Raw genomic sequence first — 20,385 nt, forward strand, 5'->3', positions numbered from 1 at the left:
TCATCTCGGTACACAATGCTCTGATCCCATTAAAACCAGAGCCTTCCAGCATCACACTTGCTTATGATTTAGAAAATGACACTTTTTCTCTCCAAGCTAGATACTGCATAAACACATCGCTAAAGTTTTATCTTGGGATATAGGCTACATTACCCATCCAGCCGTAGGCTCCAACACTGACAACAGCAAAATCCTGAGTTTCGATTTAACTTGTAAAAGTTGACTTTTACATGTCAATTTTCATATTTTGAGTTAAATGAACACTCAAGATTTTACTGTGTACTGACAATCATTTTAGTTGAGACGAATTACATCTCATTATGGGACAAAAAGAGTGAGATGTCATTTACAGAGACACAGTTAAGATTGTGTTCACGATCACAAAAACGCATGAGTATCTTCTTCAACACGTGATCAGCTTATTAAAATCCTCTCTGATTTATTATAAAAAATATGATAAAATTTTACACTTAAAAGTTTTTGCCATGAATGAACAAGTATATGTTGATATAAAAAGTAAGAGCTTTGTTTGAGTGCAAATCCACTCATGAAACATTACTTGATGTAATAGAATCCTACAAATCTATTACTCTGTTAATTGGAGCATGTTCCAGGACAGTGAATGGGGGGTATGACTTCTAGAACATGAGAAACAGATGCCACACACTTCTGTCTACATGCATTCCTGAAAAAGCTGGAAGGATAAAGAGCCAATGAACTAAAAGAGCTGATGATCTAATCTTGTTAAAAAAAAAACAGATGACCAAGAGAATATTGGTTTAGATGACACTGCTTTACAGTTATGGAAATGATGCAAAGTATACAGTACATTAAAATATATATTACAGTAGCAAATATGACAGACTAGGCCCACCAACTTTTTCTGGTGTTGTAAAAACTACTAACTAAAATGATACAGGTGCGAGCTAAACCAAGTTCATTACTTCACGACATTGGTCTATATGAGCAATTTACCATGCTCAGGGGCTGTTGAGGTAAGTTTGTTAACATATTTGTTATGAGCTACAGCTTTTGTCCCTACATAACACAATAATTCACAGGCTTGGTAAACTGATGTCTTGTGAGCAGTAGCTCTCATTTTCATGCCCACTGTCATTCTGTGTCATATCTTATTCATGCATAGCACTGTCCATTTTAATTAGTTGTTTCAGGTCAGTGCAAACCCCCTCTGCCTCCAGGCAATAGCATGGCAGAAGTGTGAACAAAATGCATTCACTATTATTTGTGCGAAAATAGGCCATTATAGACTAATGATAAGACAGCAGCTCCTCTGTGGTGCATACTTTTAATAAACAATTCACTTGCCAGCCAGGAAACAGTACAATTTTGCAGATGCAACAGAAATATATGATGAACAACTAAAGCCAAGATCTTATTGGGGGTGGGGGGGAGGGGGAGCACTGTGCCACAAAAGGTCATTATATTCTAAGTAGAACTCATTATTTCCAAAATCCTCAAGCGAGGGGTTTCACGTGCATTAATGACACAATTAATTATTATAATCACCTATGTGCGGGAAAATACACTGCACTGTACACATACATTTAAGGAAACTTGTTTTGTATTACCATATTTCTTTCTTTTAGTTTTTTTTTTTGTATCACTGAACCAAACACAATACAATGCTATATAGTAATTCATGTCCATTACTGTGACAAACATTTGTTTATAGTATTACAGCCATGACAAATCTTTGTTAATATTGAGCATGTGTTCATGCTGCTATTGTGTCTCTAACCAATAAATTAGGCTTGGTTGCATTTTAATCATGCCTAATTGGAGGGACACTCTCTATGCATGTCATAATAGGCCAACATTCAGTGAAAATAGTCAAAAATAGCAGATCTACAACCTCACATCAAAACGAATCTTGATAAATTGAATACATAGGACCACAATGGAAACAAGCCCTTAGGGCCTTTTAGCATCATTGTATAACCGTACCACTGTACTATTTGCAAACTGTTAATAAAGTATGTAATCAATCCAAAAAGTTGAGAGCTTGTAGATCGTCTATTTTCGCCGAAAGAGATTTAGTGTAAAGAGAAAAAAGGAGGGGACCATGGATAGACCCCTGGGGACGCAGGTCAACGAAGTATAGGGTTTAGGTGGTTAACAGATGCATTGTCCAAAGTAAAGAAGGTGAATCAGAGTGCTGTCTTGGGAAAACTAGTGAAGTTGAGTTGAACAAGTACAGTAGATAATGTCACATAGCATTCCTCTGTGATTGCACATCTGCTAAACGGAACAGAACAATTTCCAAGTTCTGTTTAAGTAAGCCTCTTTTTAATGTGGTAATGTTACATTCTACTGCACTATAGTCATTATTTGAAGATTGATAACATGAGTCTGATTCAGAGGGTCAAGATAAAATACAAATAAAAAACTCAAAGTTTATGGATATTTATGGTATCTGGTTGTTCACCGCTTGCTGCTGTCTCTTCGTCCATTGAAATACGGTCAACCACCCCGACCACAACCCACTTTGCATCAACTGGCCTTCTCAAGTATATTTTCACCTCTGTGGACATTGTCACCTCTATTAATTATAGGCTACCATAATAGGGTGACATGGTCTCCTTTTAGCATGGAAGAGGACATTTACCAGGTAAGTCAGATTCATTCTCCAAAAGGTTAAGTGGGTCTTGTATTTCATCGGACATCCGTATTTGTCTTGCCGTTTCCTCACTGAATGGAATAACTTTAGACAATATTTGCACGTTATAAAATACTCAAAAACCTTTTCTATGCCATTGTGCTGCCCCTGTGCAATGACACAAAACATATTGACTTTGTTGCAATTATCAAATTAATCCAGTAACTTCAGCAGTTAAATGATAAAGTACTTTATTAAAGAAAACACCATTGTATACTTGTTCATATACAAAGCTACATCAACTGGATTACCACCCAGATTTCTGGGCATAACCTATTATTTGTGCAACACGGTTCTATACTCATAGTATTTAGGACCACCTAGTGGCTAAACACCTAAATTACAAGAGATAGATACTTCATTTGAAACCTGCCCCTTCGTAAATTATTCTTGGGTGAAATAAATGTTTGACAGATCAGATCCGTCTTTACAAAGGTTTTCTTTTTTTTGCATTCGATACATAACATCCCACTTTCAAAAACAACTCAAAAATTTGATTAACACCCTGGGATGTTATACGATGCTCAGCTGAAACAGGCTTCAGTTCCGATTCTGGCCCAAGATTTCATAGGGGTTTATCAATCAATACATTCGTAGCGACTGAAAAAAATGTGTTTGTGAGTGTGTGTGAATAAATAAATAAATGACCTCATGGCTCACGGCTCACCTGTCCTTTGAAAACAGGGGTTAATTCAGGTGGGCATTAGGAAGGAATGTCTCATTCCTTTAGATGACAATGATTTAGATATCGTTTGAGAACTAATTAGATTGTCTCAATTTGGTGTCCTAATTCATATTTTTTCTATTAAATTATACATTGACAGATGTATATTTAGCTGTAATGTACAGTAAGGGCCACAAAGAATGGAATGAAGTGCGTTGGCAGAGTAGTTATTTTCCTTTTACGTCATGTCGCTCATGAACAACATTAAAAGGAGAAGTTTTTTATTTTATTTCCTGGCCTCATATCATTAGGGTATATACACCCTTGAGATTCATAGCTGTTCAGTACAGTCAAAGACAGATCCTTGACTCAACAAACCTTAATTGTGGTAAAGGGGCTCAGCGCAAGCAAAGAGAACATCAGATATTGCACAGTGAACGTCAAATGTGTTTTCATGCTGTTGCAAACATGTGTAAAAATAATATTTTACACAACTGAACATAATAGCTAATAGCTTATTATCGTCCCGTTATTTCCAGCTATAAAGGATTTGTGGCAAGGCGACACAGAACTTGAATGATAAGCAAACACACACCCCCAAATAAAAGACCAGCATATAAAAGAGGTGATATTAAACATGACCACCAACTACGATTAACATGTAGAAATAGCAGGACATTTTCATCAGTTTTACTATTTTAAGAATCTGTGGATTTAATGTAATGTAATTGCAGAAAGCATATTTTTGTTAAAATCACAGTCATCAGTCATCATTTTCATCATGATTGTTAGAATTAATGCCATTAAAAAGCACATTGACCTACAGTAACCTCGGAAGACTATTCAGACCCAGTGCAAGGGCACAGGACAAGACCTCTGACTGTATATAAACACGGCTGGACATATCTCTGTTAGTCAGGGCAACAATATTTTACCTGTTAAATCTGCCCTCCATGACAGTGTAACTCCACCTAGAGCTTTGCAATATATCAATAGTATATCGTAATATTGTGAAATAGCAAAAGTGTCGTCTTTTCCTGGTTTTAATCACTTAAGACATATTATATGCTATAAAAATGTCAAATGTAGCTCACAATGAATTGCAATGTGACAGCTATTTTTGTCACAATATCGATATTGAGATATTTGGTAAAATAATATTGTGTTATTTGACCTTGTCCATATCGCCCAGTCGTATTTACCTGTCAGATCTGCCCTTCATGACAGTGTAACTCCACCCTAATGAGAAGTTCCTGACACTCACACTGGCAGGACCGAGAGGAGCACCTCTTCTATGGCAAATCAGTTTCCTCAGATTCCACCAAACAGGACTGGTCAGTGCCAGGGGCCCGGAATGGTGGGTGGTACTCAAATGCGGTGAAGACAAAGGAGCCAAGATTGTGCTTCTGGTGCAGAAACCAAATGACAGCTGAGATCCCCATTATGCCTACCACACTCAGTATGACCAGGGCGGAAAGCAGCGGACTAGCTTCTGAAAAGGACAAAAAAAAAACAATGCATGGAAGGTTACTACAATAAACACGAACTCACTGAGGAATAAGTCACGATGAAACGGCAAACAAACCGAGTTCACTCACTTGGCTTGCCTTCCTCCACTGCCTCTGAAAAACAAACATAACAATTCAAGCAATGCATTTAAAAGAAAGAAAAAACATTCATGATTGTATTGTGTGAACTGCATTCAACATCCTTTAAAATGCTTGTAAAGTTAATATACTGTATTATCATCCAAATACTGAGGGTTATTCTTTACAGAAAATAATGGAACTTACTCTCTGGAGCCTCACAGACGACTCCATTCTCCAAATCATCCTCACAGCTGACCTTCTCCCACTTCCTGGTTTTGGTGTGTAGTGTCGCACACGTATCCATGGGCGCCAGGTCGGACAGGCTGGAGCCGTCCTCCCAGTTACCGTAGGTCACGACTTGCTCACCAAGCCACCTCACGTCTTCACCTGATAGGACACACAATCAATACTACAGAGACCCCACAGGCAAAACCCTTCCTGAGGGAGGAATTGTTGTGGCTCTTTTGCCTTGTCCTTTTTTTTCTCCTGTCTTTTGTGATACCAAAGACTGTTCAGAATTCTGGTGTGAGACAGTTTGTAAACAACATAACCCTGTTTAAAAAAGATTTACACAATGCGTGATTCCATTTCTTTTGAGCTTTTCACAGATGTATGTGTGCTATAATAAGCTCCATAAACGCAGGATTTCCTGAACTCCAAAGAGGAACTGAGAACAAGTCTACCCTAAGGCACAAACAGTCATTGTATTGTAATAACTTAATGGTCACTGTAACTGTCATCACATGAACAATGTGGAACAAGCTCAGGAAATGTTGGAACTTGATAGATGAGAAATGTCCTCGTGTTTAGAAACGACCTCTAAACCAACTTCAATGGCAACGTTATTAACCAAGTAACTACACGTCCAACAAAATATCTGTATCATATACTGTAACAAGTGGTAATTTGACTTTCATCCCAGAACATTTCCGTAATCCTCCAGTCACACAGCACTTACTATTTGTGTCATAATACATGCCAAGCCATATACTGATGTTGCCTTTCCACACCTCTGGACTATAGTTTACGATGAAGTCATTCTCTTCAGCACTTTGGATCGTCACAAGTTCTACAAAGAACAAAGGAAAAATTGTCCCCAGAAATTAAAACATACATATTAACCACTTAAACCAGAGTCCCCCCCTAGGCCCCCTCCTGTTTTCGCTCTACACAAAATATCTTTGTCAAAAACAGCCAATCTACAAGCTCAAAACGTTGTGAGCTAGTATTATCATTATTATAATTTTTTGCTCAACGGCCCAGAATAGGGACACTAAGGTTCAAAGTGTTAGAGAACATATAGCTAAATATAAAAACTTCGCTTTGAGGTAGCCTAATACTTCAAAACAATAATTCACATACCAAAGCCTTGGCAGAGAGACTTTGCTCTCTCAAATGTATAGCTTTTGATTTTGTCTTCTTCTCCATGGACAAAATGGTAGCATCTTTGTCCAAAGGGCACCCAGGTGCGTCCATCTGCAGGGCAATCTGAAGATAATAGGGATATAATATACTTTATTATTCATCCTCTTGGGGAAATGTGTCATCGGCAGTTGACCCATTTCTAACTACTTAGGACAGGGTTCTTCAACAGGGGGTCCGGTACCCCTAGGTATTCCTCAGAGATACTACAGGGGGTCCGCCAAATCTTTGTGTGATAGGAACTTATTTTTGAGGAGAACTTTAGCCAAATATAGAAGATCTACAAGCACAGTAGCACACGATGCCTTGCGCTGTGAGCTTGTAGATCTTCTATTTTTCGCTTTGGTGCAGAGGGAAGAAAAGAGCAGACCAAGCATAGAGTGAAAGGTCAAGTTTACCAAGTATATAAGGTTTAAGTTATCAACCGTCTAAAAACACACATTAACATGATGAATCCAATACAAATACAAAAATCACACCCTGTGTGAAGTGGGCGGTGTCTTGCTAGCTAATCACAATACTGAATGGAGTCAACCAATCATGTACAAAAGATAAATACATTTATTGAAACACTCTTTATGATGGACGAAACCATAACTTTAAAAAAACAAATTTATGTTTTTTTTAAAGTTATGGTTTCTTATATAGGGCTATGCACATGTGTCATGTGACACTGGCCAATCACAGTCCTGAATAGATTGTGATTGGCCAATCACAGCGCAGGATAATTGTACAAATTTCCAAACCTCACTTATAGGGGCGGTTTCACTGCCCAAGATAATTGTACAAATTTCCAAACCTCACTTATAGGGGCGGTTTCACCGCCCATAAATAAACATTAATTTACACAACACTGATTACAATGCTGTCAACACAATTTTAACAGTATGTAGTGGGGGGGTCCCTGCTTCATCTATCTCTCAGTTAAGGGGTCCTTGGCCTGAAAAAAGTTGAAGACCCCTGACTTGCATTGGCAACAGTGCAGGACGAGGGACCAACTCCACTTGCCAGTAGCTTGCCAAGGGCAAAGGCAGGAGAATGAGACCCATGCATGTCTGTTGGTGTACTACTACCAATGATTGTATAAAAAAGTTACACATCTCCAATCTATGTCAGATGAGCAAAGCAGGGATTGTTTACTTTGATTGAAGCATTGCTTATTTACGCAATACAGGCAACAGGCAATCACTCATTAACAGGCTTACAAGACTTCAGCAACGCTTTGATGTGTGACTTCCACAAAACAATGTCAGTGTAAACATCAAATGGGTACAAATGAAATCAATGTGAAGATGACCTTATTGATACAGGCCCACAAAATGCATATTTACTAACCAGCGTGACCGACATTAGTACCCGTAAACAAGGCTCAAATCTGCGATAGCCTATACGATTTAGTGTCAAACTATACTTACCACCAGCTAAAGATGAATGCAGATTAACATAAAACATAACTATACACCATAGGGATGAAAAACAGTGATATTTCCGAAGCGACTCCATGGTCTTACGACCTAAAAAATATAGTCGCACTAAAGTTTTCTGAGGAACTCTGCCACCTGCGTTGCCAGGTTTTGAGAGAGAAACAAGCAACGAGGTCTATGAAAACAAGGCAAGGGAGCCCTTCGCCCTTTTTTAAACATCTACATTCATATTTAAAAAAAATATTCCAATATATACATTTTTAAAATAGTGTTGTGAGCTTTCAGATCTGGCATTTAAAAAATATATATTGGATGAATTTTTTTTTTTAAATATTTAATATTTAATATTTTTTTTAAAGGTAGGGTAAGTGATTTGCAATTATTCAAATAATTGCAAAATGGGTCTATGTTCTGATAGTGCTCGTTACTATAGAGTGTCCTGTCCATATAAGGAGTCTCCATGTCTCTCCAGCTCTTTATAAAACAGAAAATGCATTTTCGTTTCAGTTTCAGTTTCATTTCCAATTTTATCCAATCAGGATAGACAACTCAATCAGGATATAGATTAAACAAGTGAAATTGGAAGTGATGACACTAAGAAATGAGCAGGCAAAATTGGAACTGGAACACTATAAAAATTAAGCTTAAAAAGTGGTACTTTCTCCTGATTGGCTGAGGTTTTGACACCTACCGGAAAATGTATTTTCTGTTTATTATAGAGCTGGAGAGACGGGGAGACTCCTGTTACTGAACAAACACTCTATAGCAATGATTACTATCAGAATATAGTGCTTTAACCTTTAAAAAAAATACTTTTTGTTTTAACCCAAAAATATCACTTACCCTACCTTTAAACAACACAAATCTTGTATGGGGGTCCGCTCCCTGGCATAACATGTTTTCAGATGGGGGGGGTCTGCACTCTGGGGGTCCTTGATTTGAAAATGTTTGAGAACCACTGGTTTAAACAACATTAGGAAACAAACCCCAAATAAGCAACAACTACACTTTAGAAACAAGCCAAGAACCCCCCCCCCCCCCAAACTACCAACATTTACAAGCAACTTTACAGAAAAACAATCCCAAAGTCGCTTATAATAAGCGGACATGGCAACGCTAACTCTGCTACGTCAGCGTCACAGCGTGAGCGAATGACGAAGCCCCTCCCACAGGTCAATAGTAACACTAAGCAGAGCCATGGTAAATATTAGGCCTTCTACCCTGGAGGCCAGAGGAGTGATTGCAAATATTGCTTCAAAGTCTGCAAAAACTCTGCATTGATTTGATCAGTGGTGGAAGTACTCAGATATTTTACTTAAGTAAAAGTAGCAATACAATACCACAATGTAGAAATACTCTGTTGCAAGCAAAAGGCCTGTGTTCAAAATGTTACTTGAGTAAAAGTACAGAAGTATTGGCATCAAAATATACTTAAAGTTTAAGTACCAAAAGTAAAAGTACTAAAATGTTTGAAATAGCAGATCTACAAGCTCTTTGTGACGTGTTGTGAGCTTGTAGATCTGCTATTTTCAAATAGCCGATGTATAAAACAGGGCTAAAGTGGTTAATGTATGTTTTATAATGTAATAATGTATCTGCAAAGTAACCAGCAACTAGAGTTTTCAAATAATTGTAGTGGAGTAAAAGTACAATATTTGCCTCTGAGATGTAGTGGAGTAGAAGTAAAAGTATTGAAAATTGGAAGTACTCCAGTAAAGTATAAGTACCTCAAAATTGTACTTAAGTAGGCCTGTACAGTGCTACTTTCCACCACTGGATTTGATCTTGCTTAGTTTTTTTTTAGCATTACTGCAGCAAACTCAGCACATTTGTGTGCTGGCTCGTTATGTTACAAACAAACAAACAAAACAAGGACGTATTTAATTAACCTCAACACAACCATGGAAACTTGCACCTGCTACAGAAAACCACAAAAGTAAAATAAATAAAACCTTTCACAACAACAACAAAATGTCTTCATGGCCTCCTGGAATAAGCTATGTAACCTCTAGATGGTGCCATAGGCGCACTATTTGTTGTTAAACCACACCATGCCATGTGCGTTTCATCCATAGCCTATTGCAGGGGTCTTCAACAGGGGGTCCGGGACCCCTAGGGGGTCCTCAGAGTTACTACAGGGGGCCCGACAAATCTTTGTGTGATATGGTATTTTTTTTACATTAACCACTAGCGTCCCTTTTCTGAGGAGAACTTTAGCCAATAATAGCAGATCTATAAGCTCACTAGGCCTCGCCCAGCAAGGTGTTGTGAGCTTGTAGATCGGCTATTTTTGGCAAAGAGGTTTGGTGTAGAGGGAAAAAAGAGCAGACCAAGTGAAAAAAAGTTTAATCTGCAACACAATTGTATACAATATAGAGGGGGTCCCTGCTTCATCTCTCTCTCAGCTAGGGGGTCCTTGGTCTGAAAAACTTTGAAGACCCCTGGCCTATAGCGATCTGGCGATGGTCAGGGGTGCCCTATCGGTTGGCATGGCAAAGACCACCACTCCAGACATCTACGTCTACCAATGACATCATCGATGGGGATGCCAAAACTAACAGAAACAAACTACAGCCTTGCTCTTGCCAGAAAGATAGCACACTGAAATAGAAGCCATTGTTCTTGCATTCCGAAAAAAAAAGAAAAGAAGAAGGAAAAAAAGAAGGTTGAAATCTTATTTGAAATGACCAAACCTGCCTACTGATTGTGTCACTGGTAGGCGGGGTTTCTGAACTGTCCACAGGCTGCCCTGAAAAACACAGAGCCAGCCAGACAGAAATGGTGCCATTTAATGAACATATAGTGAGGACCAACTATATGATGACAATGTTGAAAATGGGTCAAGTAGTCCTTTAAGTTTAGGTTGTTACAGTAGATGGGAGAGTTGAAAGTGACAGGGACAGTCGGGTGGTTTGCATTAGGGCGGGGGCTGGGGGTAGAGGAAGCCTAGTACAGGCGCAGGTGGTGCAGCCATACTGCCACAGACAGCTGGAGCACGAGTCTTGCTCCTCGTCTGGAACTGGTGGTGTCCCGTAGAGTGGCACAACACCCTGCAGGAGACCGGGGAGATCTCCATCTGCCATTGCAAAGCCTAGTTATAGACCCGCTAGTCCCCCCTATGCTTCCAGATACCCTTACTGAAGCGCTGTGTAACCTGGTTACAAAGTTCGACGACACGGCCTTCAGTTGGTCCACACTCTCTGGGTTCGGACCTTACTGTGATAACAGTAGGCCTACATGTGAGTCCAACTCAACCTTATGTCTTAGCCGGGGCAAGAGTAGCTCAGGGGCTGCCAGCCCAGAACATGACCAGAGGGGCTTGGTTGCAGAATAGAGGATTCATGCTCTATTTGGTTTGCTAGTAGTGTATGGGAAAATGTAATTAAACAATTAAAGCTATACATGCATTTGTTCTCAGGCAATCAAACAGAATGTTTCCTGTTTGGTGGAAGTGGAAAATCCTTTTAACCACCTAAGTCATGGTACATACTTCGCTGTATGATGGTGTCACGTGATGTTTCCATGCATTTGCCAGGAAACATGTTATTAGACTACACAGACCTCTATTAGATCTAATTATTATTCTCAATTGGCTCAAAACAAACTGGCAGGAATATTACCTTTTGACCTTTGCCATCTGCTGGAGATATGCTTTTTGGAAGAGATATAGCCTATGCTTTTCTCGCTCTTCTACATTTCCATTGTGTGAGACCAAAGCTTGTAGATTTGTAGAAGATAGCAGTCAGTGGCATCTTCTGATAAGGTAAAATATCACTATTTGGAAATTTGTCATATAATTCTAAGCTTAAATATAGCCTAATAATAGATAGAAAATACTTTGGATAAGCAGTTGAAGATGGAAGGATGAAATATTAGACCTATTAGTTTGTATAAAAAATGTATAAAAGAAAAGGGGGGAAAGTTTGGTCAGATGCATCTCATCTTGCGTATGTACACCTTTGGGTTTAGCTATCTGGCAAGCTAAATGAAAAGCAACTTGATTGACTGAATGTTCACAGGTATTTCCCCCAGATCTGATTAGCCTGATCCTGTCAAAGATATGCCAAAATCCTAGAGACGTCTCCCCTCTCTGGAGACAAAAATAGCCTGGGATGGTTATCTGTCAGTTCCTGCTTTCCTGTCTTCTTTTGCAGCATCCTATTCTGTCTTCCTGCTGTCCAAGGGTAATGGATTACTTTTGGAAAAAGTACATAAGATATGCCATAGGCATATTATCTTAATTTTTACCTACTAGGCCGATGCCCATTTGGAACGTTGCCAGTTAGGAACACATGCATGCCCCTCCCGTTGCAATACTATTATCATAGTTTGAGGTGGATACAGGTCCAATGGGCATCTAAACCTTGTGGGCACCAAAAAACTACACAGAGATTTCGTGCATTTATAGAAGGATGTAACTGGTTTGGAAACACTTACCAGTGCCTGTTTAGCGTAATGCATAATTTGAAAGACTTTTAGAAGTAGCTTCCCAAATGGAGGATCAAACATATTCCAATCAGGAATATATCAAATCACTTGGTGTTTGCTGAGGTCCAACACACTCAACAAAGAAGGTAAAAAAAAAAATGTTCGTACAAATAAAGACCCCAAAACAGGTTTACGGTGGAGTTTTTTTGGAAGTTTTTATTCAAAAAATGTCAAAGAAATTAACAGAAGGAAAACTTAGGTAACAATCTACCGAAAAAAGTTTTTGGCTTTTAACAAACACTACAAAACAAAAGTACAGAGGAAGGATTCCTTAAACTGGACATACAAGTTACCACTGGCAAATGTGTGGCACATGTAAAACAAAATAAAAAAATTAACTCTCATATAGATATCTCTATGAAAATCTTTTTATTTCCTCAAACGGTCTGTACAAAACTCTTCATAAATTATTACTTTTTCATATAACTTAATGACTGTTCAACATGATGGTTACTTAAAATGAGCTTTTTTTTGTCTTTTCTTTTCTTTGATGCACCTTTCCAACTCTTGACCCAGATAGTATGGCACTTGGTTCAGACACCACTAGCAGCATAATCCTCACAAGACAACAGTATTACGTCTCCGTCTCAGGCATTACAAAATCTCAAGTATAGTCACAATGGCCCTTTACTTTGGTAACACAACGTCAGCCAACTACAGAGGAAATGCTGCTGCTGCTGCAAGTCTGTCTGGACTCTGGACAAAGCAACAAAGATGTTTGTTTTAGGAGCATAGATCCAGTGAATACCACAACTCCGCTTTATTGTCCATCTTCAAAAACTACACACAATCAGCCTCTGGAATCTTTTACCATGAAAGCAGCAGTTCTTCTTTTGAAACTATGAAAACTGAATCTCTGAACAACTAAATACATGCTCGTCTACGCACAATTGCCCTCATAATGATTACGATAATACAAAAAAGAAAAAGATTTGAGAAAAAGAAAAGAAATAAGTATTAAAAACAACCTGAAAGGAAACAGCTGTATGTGGCCAGCTCCTGAGCATGGCATTTGGTCTGGAAGGGCGGGCTGGACCTGCTAACCCGGCCTAATACAGAGGAGAAAGGAAACTCTGAGGTAGATAACTCGTCAGTCCGACCACCAGGTCTTAACACGGGCTTATTGGAAGACGCCTTAATCAAAAAGCCTGTTTCAATCTGCTGTGATAAAAAAAATAAAAAAACTTTAGCGATATCTCTGTTGCACCGCACCATGTCAGAACAGACTGCTATTGTATAGCTGTGATTTCATAGTTTCAAACTTCTTTCCTACTTTATCAGATTTACATTGCATTTTCCATTATTTATGTAGTGATGAAAAAACATGTGGCACTTGTTGGATCCAAGCCTTCCTTCATGCTTGTTTGTGTCCATACTTTACTAATACCTATGATAACTGAATGTAAATGTACAAAAAAGGCACATTCTCCAAACTGCAAACTAGTCTGCAGAAAAAGTCAATTACATCCTGGTTAAAGAGACAAATGAACCAGCTCACAGTCTTTGGTGAAGTAAACTACAATTGAAAGTGCCAAGCTTGTTTGTTTCCTATCAAAGAGTGAGGTGCACTAAAATCCACATTATTCACCCCCCCAACTGACTGAACTTTTGCCTAAGTTGTAATAGAAGGCTTTGATTAGATTTTCACAATCACAAGTCCAAGTTTTCCTGTTTCAAATAAGTGAAAAAGACACACCCTGTCAACCTGACAGAGAATATCACCCAAGAAGACAAAACATAAAATAAACAACCAACTAACAAAAAACAAGTTGTCCCCTGTCCCATGACCCCCCGCCCCACCCTAGTAAGTTTATTTTCAGGTAATCTACAACACCAAATAATCAAAAAAAGGCAATATTCAAAATGTGATCATTCAGCAGAAGTTCTACTTCTTCTGCTTACTGTATATCAACATTACATCCTATTAAAATCATAGGATTCAGAGTTCATTTAATTCAAAACATTTTTTCCCCTAAACTTTCTATTTAGATTTGTTTTTGGAGGGGAAATGCAAAAGAAACACCTAACACAGCAGATTTAATTAGCTATATCCAAAGGAAAGCCCTATATAGCTGATTTACAAGGCAATAGCTCTCACATATTTTTTTGCTCATTGCCAGCCTCCAGAGTGGCCTGTACAGCTATTGTATGGAAACTATTAAGGCAAATTGTATCAGACAGCAAGATCAATCTAGACCACTAAGAGAAATCACTTTACAAGAAAAAACACTGAACACTTCACCATAGCAACACTCACACAGCAAGCACAAAACATCATTTTCAAGATGTTTGGCTAATAAATCTTCAGAAAATAACTATTTCAAAACAAAATGAGAAAAGAAAAAGAAATCATGAAAATATTAACAAAAGACATTTTTACTGTCATGCACTTTAAACATCTAGTCACACAATTCTTGTATCCTGTGGCAACCCTTGGTAAAAAATAAACGTTTAGTATTTCCTTATCAAAATAAAACTTTTTTCTTCTTTTTTTGATATAATTAGCATCATTTGATGAAATCAATCATTTATTTGCACCTTCTGGAACTTATACCAAAAATAGTTTCACTTATTCTTATTACAAACATAAGGAAATAATTGCAGAACCTGTGCAAAATGGTGGAAAACCCTTAGCGTCCTTTGCATCTGAGGAAGCCATGATTGTTTTAGCTGTTGTCCCAATGTTACCTCAGTCTTACTTGGTTTGTTGGTAAGTGTATGGGGAATGATCACCAGATGACTCCACTTGTGACTGCCCACCATTTTCCTGGAAGAGAAGGAAGGTCAGATAACTAATACTTTGAAAATAAGATTTTGCCAAAATTGAGCTTTTTACATGAAGACGCGTTTATAAAAGAACCAATCAGATCCATCTACTCACCTCTACAGGAACACTTGTTGTCTGCATATGTGTATACTGGGGGATATAGGCTCCTTGCATAGCTGTGTTTGCGGCCAGGTACTATACAAGGAAGGAGAGTATGAGTATCCATTCTAGAAGCTATAACATAATGGAAATGTAAAAGTATGTTGTGCATTATTGCGCTCAAATTTAAAGAAGTTGTTTTCTGACCCTGTGCAGTTCTCTCACCGTTCCTGCGCTGCCCAGGGAGAGGTGACTCATCTGCTGTTGAAGGGGGCTCATCATGGAAGTAGGCTGCAGTGACATAGAATGGTCCATAGAGGGTGATATCACCGCTCCCTGGGACAAGAGTGTGAGAGGATGAGAGATATGCTTTGGGTGGAGACTGGTGGAGACTGAAAAGCATTCAAGCACTATTATATTGTAAGACCAAAATGTAACTCAGACATCAGCATAGGACATTGAGCAGAACGAACAAAGTTGATGTTAAGACACAAGAGTTATGTTGAATAAATGGTTAAAATAATCCACTGGATAAGCCTTTCTGACACTTGTTGAAATGTCAGTCACTCTGTAATAAACATGTACGGTAGACTTTTTATGAGTGCTCCAGTGTTTTACTTCGAGTAGTCTAATTGAAATGCCCAGGTAAAAAGCTTTGCCTGGCTCATTTACATAATATGAAAGGAGACACCTCACTTTGAATTAAAAATTATCAGTTCGAAAATATTAATAAGATCTGCCATTAAAAGAAGAGCTTTTGTGTGTGTCTCCGATGCAGGCCTCCTAGCATTCTTTGGCAAAATATTTGCACCAAAAATCCTTGATGACCCGGTTGCACCTTACTCTGTGACTGCTCCTTTCATTTCAATTCCTTTTAATGGAGTTGGTACAACTGAAGTTCGGGAGGTTGGACCAAGCAGAAGACAACCAGGCACAACTCTAACCAGCCACTTGCCAACTCCGCCCACGTGCCTTCTCCTGATCACCATGCCTACCACCTCCATACCCAGCGAGGACTTCTCCCTACAGGACACCACAGTCGACCACGCCACCACCCTCATCCGTCTCGCCGGCTGTGGTGCCTGGTTATCAAAAGCAGACGTCACCTCCGCCTCCAAGATCTTGCCTCTGCATCCAGACTCTTGGCACCTTTTTGGGGTCTCCTGGCAAAACTCCTACTACTGTCCGCCTCACCTTTGTTTGTAAGAGCAGTCCCAAGCTCTTCGACAACTTCTCAGAAATCTTCTACTGGATCCTCACCAATAACGACATGGATCCTCGGCAATAACGACATCTTCCCCTATCTGGTCTACCCCCTTGAAAACCTTCTCACAGTCTATTCCCCACCAGCAACACCGGCAAGAAGCCTCACACGTCTCAAGTCTGTTTTCGAACATGTCAGAATCTCATTTCACTGCAGACCAAAACGAAGAAATCCGGACGCTTGGCTCCACCCACAGACCCGTCTCCAAACGCAGATCCACCCTATTTAGCGACGATCTTCCCCTGACCCACCCGTTCTACCACCTCATCACCCTCTCCAGCACTCCATCCTGCGAGGATGATCACGCCGGCACCCCAAATGTCATTTTCGTGGCTTTGGCCATCTAAGCCGCACACCAGCACCCCATACTGCTCGTGCCCGTGGCCATCTAAGCCGCACACTCCACGTTTGTGTGTAGTGATGACCTTAGATGACCATTTCGCACTTTGTATCTTTGGCCGTTTATGCCACACGTCCCATGCCACGCATGCGACCATACTCCAATTTAAAACTAAAGAAAATAAAAGGAAGCGCTGCCTGGATTCAATCACAGTGGCTCAAAATATTTGCTCTTCAGTGGAGCAAGGCAACAGCTGACTGCATTGCATTTTTTCACCTGAAGACGGAGTGCCTAAGTATTTTTCCCCTACAGTTTGCCTCACCACAAGCAGAACTTTTGGTTCCTTTGCTTCTAGACCATACTCCAATGTTTCTTTCAATAAATAACCTTAAACCTATTTTGTCGAAAGGCTTGGTCTTTCCTAGTGAACTGCCATTGCAGGTTGCGATGAAACCTTTCACATTGCCATTAATATACTGTATCCTGCCTGCCGGGTTCACGGAACAATGCCACATTTCAGACACTGAAACGGGACATTTGTAATACAAAGAAGTGAATCAAAGGAATGAAGAGAAAAGGGGCATGTGGATGAACAGATAGAAGAGGAGAGTATGCTCTTACTGGGTGCTGCATGATGTAGGGCTGGTGAGCCACCCAGGAGGGATTCTGGACCTGGAACATTCACACATAGACACAGTAAATACACTGGCACAGCGAGGGCACACATGCTATTTCAGGAGCTCACATGAGGGTGTGACTGGCCCGGCAACAAGCATGAAAGGCCACGGTGTCCTTTACCAGGCAGATACACACCCAACACCTATGAAACCCCACAGGACACCCCTCTGATAGGTGATGGCACAAGATTAACAAACACGTAGGGGCTGCCTGAGCGCTGTACATATAAATGATAAATGGGTGTTTCTACTGAGCACTGAAGCGATGAAGAACTGAAATTGATGTATAGGTATTTCAACTGGACCACTGCATATAAAAACTGGTGAATCAGCAAGCAGCACCTATTTATCCATCATACTGAACATGCAGCATTGCTCTCCTCTTTTAAGAAAAGGGTATAAATCAGGACTAAAAAGCAATAAATCAAACCTGGTACGTTGAAACCGGCGAGATGTAAGGAGACATGGACTGTTGAGCTATCATCCTGTTGGCAATACTGTATGGAGATGGGTAGAATCTGAAGAGAGGGAAGCAATCACTTGATTAAAAAAAACTAAGTGTGAATATATAAAAGTAAATGAGATCAAGGAACACCAACTAACCCCTACACAGCTTACCCATTTTGCATAGCAGCTGTAGTGGGATCGTACGTGAGTGTCATTCCAGCCTGACAGGAAAACAGGGGAAAACAGATTAAGCAATCAGCAGAATGAGGCAACTTGCAACACATGCTGCATCATTCACGTTTGACACAAACCAACGCAAACCATCGCATATCAACACGAGTCTGTCTCTCATTACCACCTCTCACCTGGAGAGCCATTTGAGCTTTTAAGGGGCCATCGGGCAGGAAAAAACACCCAGACCTTCTGCGCAACTAGTTTGTGCTAATTACAGGTCTGTGAATTACTCACCTTTAATGTGTTTTCCATGTCTATGCATTGATTAGTTGCATCTTTACATGGTAACTTATTGCCAATGAGACATATTATGAACGCATTTTAACATCCTCTACTACAGACCTCTATTGCACATAATTGCTTATGGATTAGCTCTCTTCACCCGGTTACAGCGGAGCAGGAAGGCAGCACTCACCAGTCTAGCATCTCCTTCTCGTGGCCAGCCGCGGCCGTTCTGCACGAATTTACTCTGGCTTTGCCTCTTTTTCTGCCCGCCGTCAGCAAACTTGCACAGCAAAGGCTCAGGGGGCACTGAGGACCGAGCAGGGAAACGAAACAAAAGAAGGAGAGAGACAAAGACAAAGAGAAAGAGAGATAATATGAAAGGTCTTAATGCATGATACTGTCTGCCTTGGTTACTGGTGCTGCAAATCTGTACTTGAGCTGAGATGAGGGTGGGGAGTGGGCATTTACTAGCCAGCCCGGGAACACAGACATCTAATTTGGCAGCTGTGGAGCGGTAATCCCCTCCCTTTCCTAAAGGCGGCAAGGGCAGCAGAGACTATTTCAGTCTAATAATCCAATTAAAAAGCTTAGAGTGGGAGAGGAGGCCACACAAGGCAGCTCTAGCACTCTCTTCCTCCCACTCTAACTCGCTCTTTCTCTGTGCTCTGCCACTTTAGCGCTGAGTGCATAGGAGCCCTTCACCAGCAAGACTCCTGCTGGGATATCAGCTGGCTGGCCACATTATTCTGCCCGTACAACTGCACCCAATTACAATGTATGCCCTATAATGACTAATACCAACCAGAGAATGGCTGCATTTGCAAGCCAAATGATGTCATTTCCTCTTCTCTAAATGGCTTTTGCAGCTGCCTGATTTGCTAAATTTGATAAACATAGACATGTCACTGACCCACATGATTTCAGCTCTGGTATAAGAATGACAATTTTCATACCGCAGCATACAGTGAGCTAAGAATTGATAAATGTTGGTGTCTGTTACCTGGAACGCCTGGAGGCGTCTTGATAAACTTTCCGTTGAACTGAGAGATCACTGCATCACATTTCTCTGTTGATTCCATCCTGCAATGATGACACAAGCAGTGTAATTAAATCAATGTATCGTTTCGTAGTACTGTACGGAGGATGAAAGAAAGATTAGATGTTTGTCTTTCTATTCGGATGGATTAGTATCTTTTTATCTGGGTTTGCTGGCAGGCCCCACAGCACAGCTGAGGTCAATATGGTTTCACTCTTGTGGAACCAACATGCAAGAGCTCACCCACACAGCCAAAACAGATAAGGATACAGGCTATGGGTCAAAAGAATCCAGTCAGTTAACAGCCGACTAGATGAATATTGTTTATTTTCTTTTTTTTCCAAATAATATTTTGGTCTGATTTTTTTTAACTTAACCCTTTAGATTAAGGTAACTACATAGATCAACAGTATTATGCAAAAAAATATATATTATGTCCACATGTGGAGTTTGAGATATGTACATTTCTTATGAGAGGAAACTGCTATTTGTCACTACATGCACGCTTAACTGACTCATATCCATATCCATACAGTCTAATTACATAGAGATTCCTTGAAATGGCTAATCGTTCCGACAACCCACGACTATTCCAATTTGAGAACTTTTGCACATCCCTATTGGGTAATAAAGTAAACCTATTCTCAGAATTGAATCGAATTGCAAATATGCTTTAAGTTAGCTACTAATCCAAATTTAAATGAAAGTTCATGCAGAGGTAGTGGTGCTTTTCCATGAATCAAGGGCCTTTGTCCTTTTGAGTTTTTGCAGTCAAATGTCAGGTTATGCAAACATGATGTTAGCACTATAATTTCAAAACACCAGTCATTGTGTAACTAAATTCCTCAAAAGAGTTTCAAATTATGTACACATGAATCCTTCTTGTTATCATCAAGACAAAAGCTTCATGGCCTACATGGAGGATTACTTTTAGAAGGTCCTATACATGTCATGACACGTCGAAACACGATGACAGACCAAGGCTTTTTAATTGATTTTACTTCCTTTAATCTTAATCAGAGTGCCTTAGAC

At 39.8% G+C, this 20,385-nt stretch overlaps 2 protein-coding genes across 10 annotated transcripts in view; both read right to left on the reverse strand.

Moving 5' to 3' along the window:
* Positions 1-1,376: 1,376 nt before the first annotated feature.
* On the reverse strand, positions 1,377-7,911 carry cd302 (CD302 molecule). Its single transcript, XM_080456796.1, has 6 exons — positions 7,768-7,911; positions 6,293-6,418; positions 5,889-5,999; positions 5,135-5,317; positions 4,940-4,963; positions 1,377-4,833 (listed from the first exon to the last, which is right to left on the reverse strand). The coding sequence occupies exons 1-6, from the start codon at positions 7,853-7,855 to the stop codon at positions 4,634-4,636; spliced, it is 732 nt and encodes a 243-aa protein (XP_080312922.1). The 5' UTR covers positions 7,856-7,911; the 3' UTR covers positions 1,377-4,633.
* A 4,482-nt stretch (positions 7,912-12,393) lies between these two features.
* rbms1b (RNA binding motif, single stranded interacting protein 1b) overlaps positions 12,394-20,385 on the reverse strand; it is a 40,722-nt gene continuing 32,730 nt past the window's right edge. For 2 of the 9 annotated variants that reach the window (XM_080456600.1, XM_080456602.1), the window contains exons 6-13: positions 19,318-19,397; positions 18,508-18,623; positions 18,030-18,079; positions 17,842-17,950; positions 17,356-17,406; positions 15,338-15,466; positions 15,146-15,226; positions 12,394-15,031 (exon numbers count right to left, since the gene is read on the reverse strand). In XM_080456600.1, coding sequence (XP_080312726.1) covers positions 14,960-15,031; positions 15,146-15,226; positions 15,338-15,466; positions 17,356-17,406; positions 17,842-17,950; positions 18,030-18,079; positions 18,508-18,623; positions 19,318-19,397 — 688 coding nt within the window. In that variant the 3' untranslated portion in view covers positions 12,394-14,959. The remainder of the gene's footprint in view (positions 15,032-15,145; positions 15,227-15,337; positions 15,467-17,355; positions 17,407-17,841; positions 17,951-18,029; positions 18,080-18,507; positions 18,624-19,317; positions 19,398-20,385) is intronic. The other 7 variants (XM_080456604.1, XM_080456606.1, XM_080456607.1 and 4 more) reach the window with 6 other exon arrangements.

The sequence above is a fragment of the Gymnoscopelus braueri genome (genome assembly GCF_963280865.1).
Source record: "Gymnoscopelus braueri genome assembly, chromosome: 18".
Taxonomy (NCBI): domain Eukaryota; kingdom Metazoa; phylum Chordata; class Actinopteri; order Myctophiformes; family Myctophidae; genus Gymnoscopelus; species Gymnoscopelus braueri.

Bases quoted from the DNA above. Each gene is read 5' to 3' on its own strand.
- cd302 (XM_080456796.1), bottom strand. From the start codon at position 7,855: ATGGAGTCGCTTCGGAAATATCACTGTTTTTCATCCCTATGGTGTATA. The intron at 6,000-6,292 runs GTATGTGAATTA...TGTTCTTTGTAG, and splicing joins GTCTCTCTGCCAAGGCTTTG to AACTTGTGACGATCCAAAGT. The intron at 4,964-5,134 runs GTAAGTTCCATT...TTTGTTTTTCAG, and splicing joins CGTCTGTGAGGCTCCAGAGA to AGGCAGTGGAGGAAGGCAAG.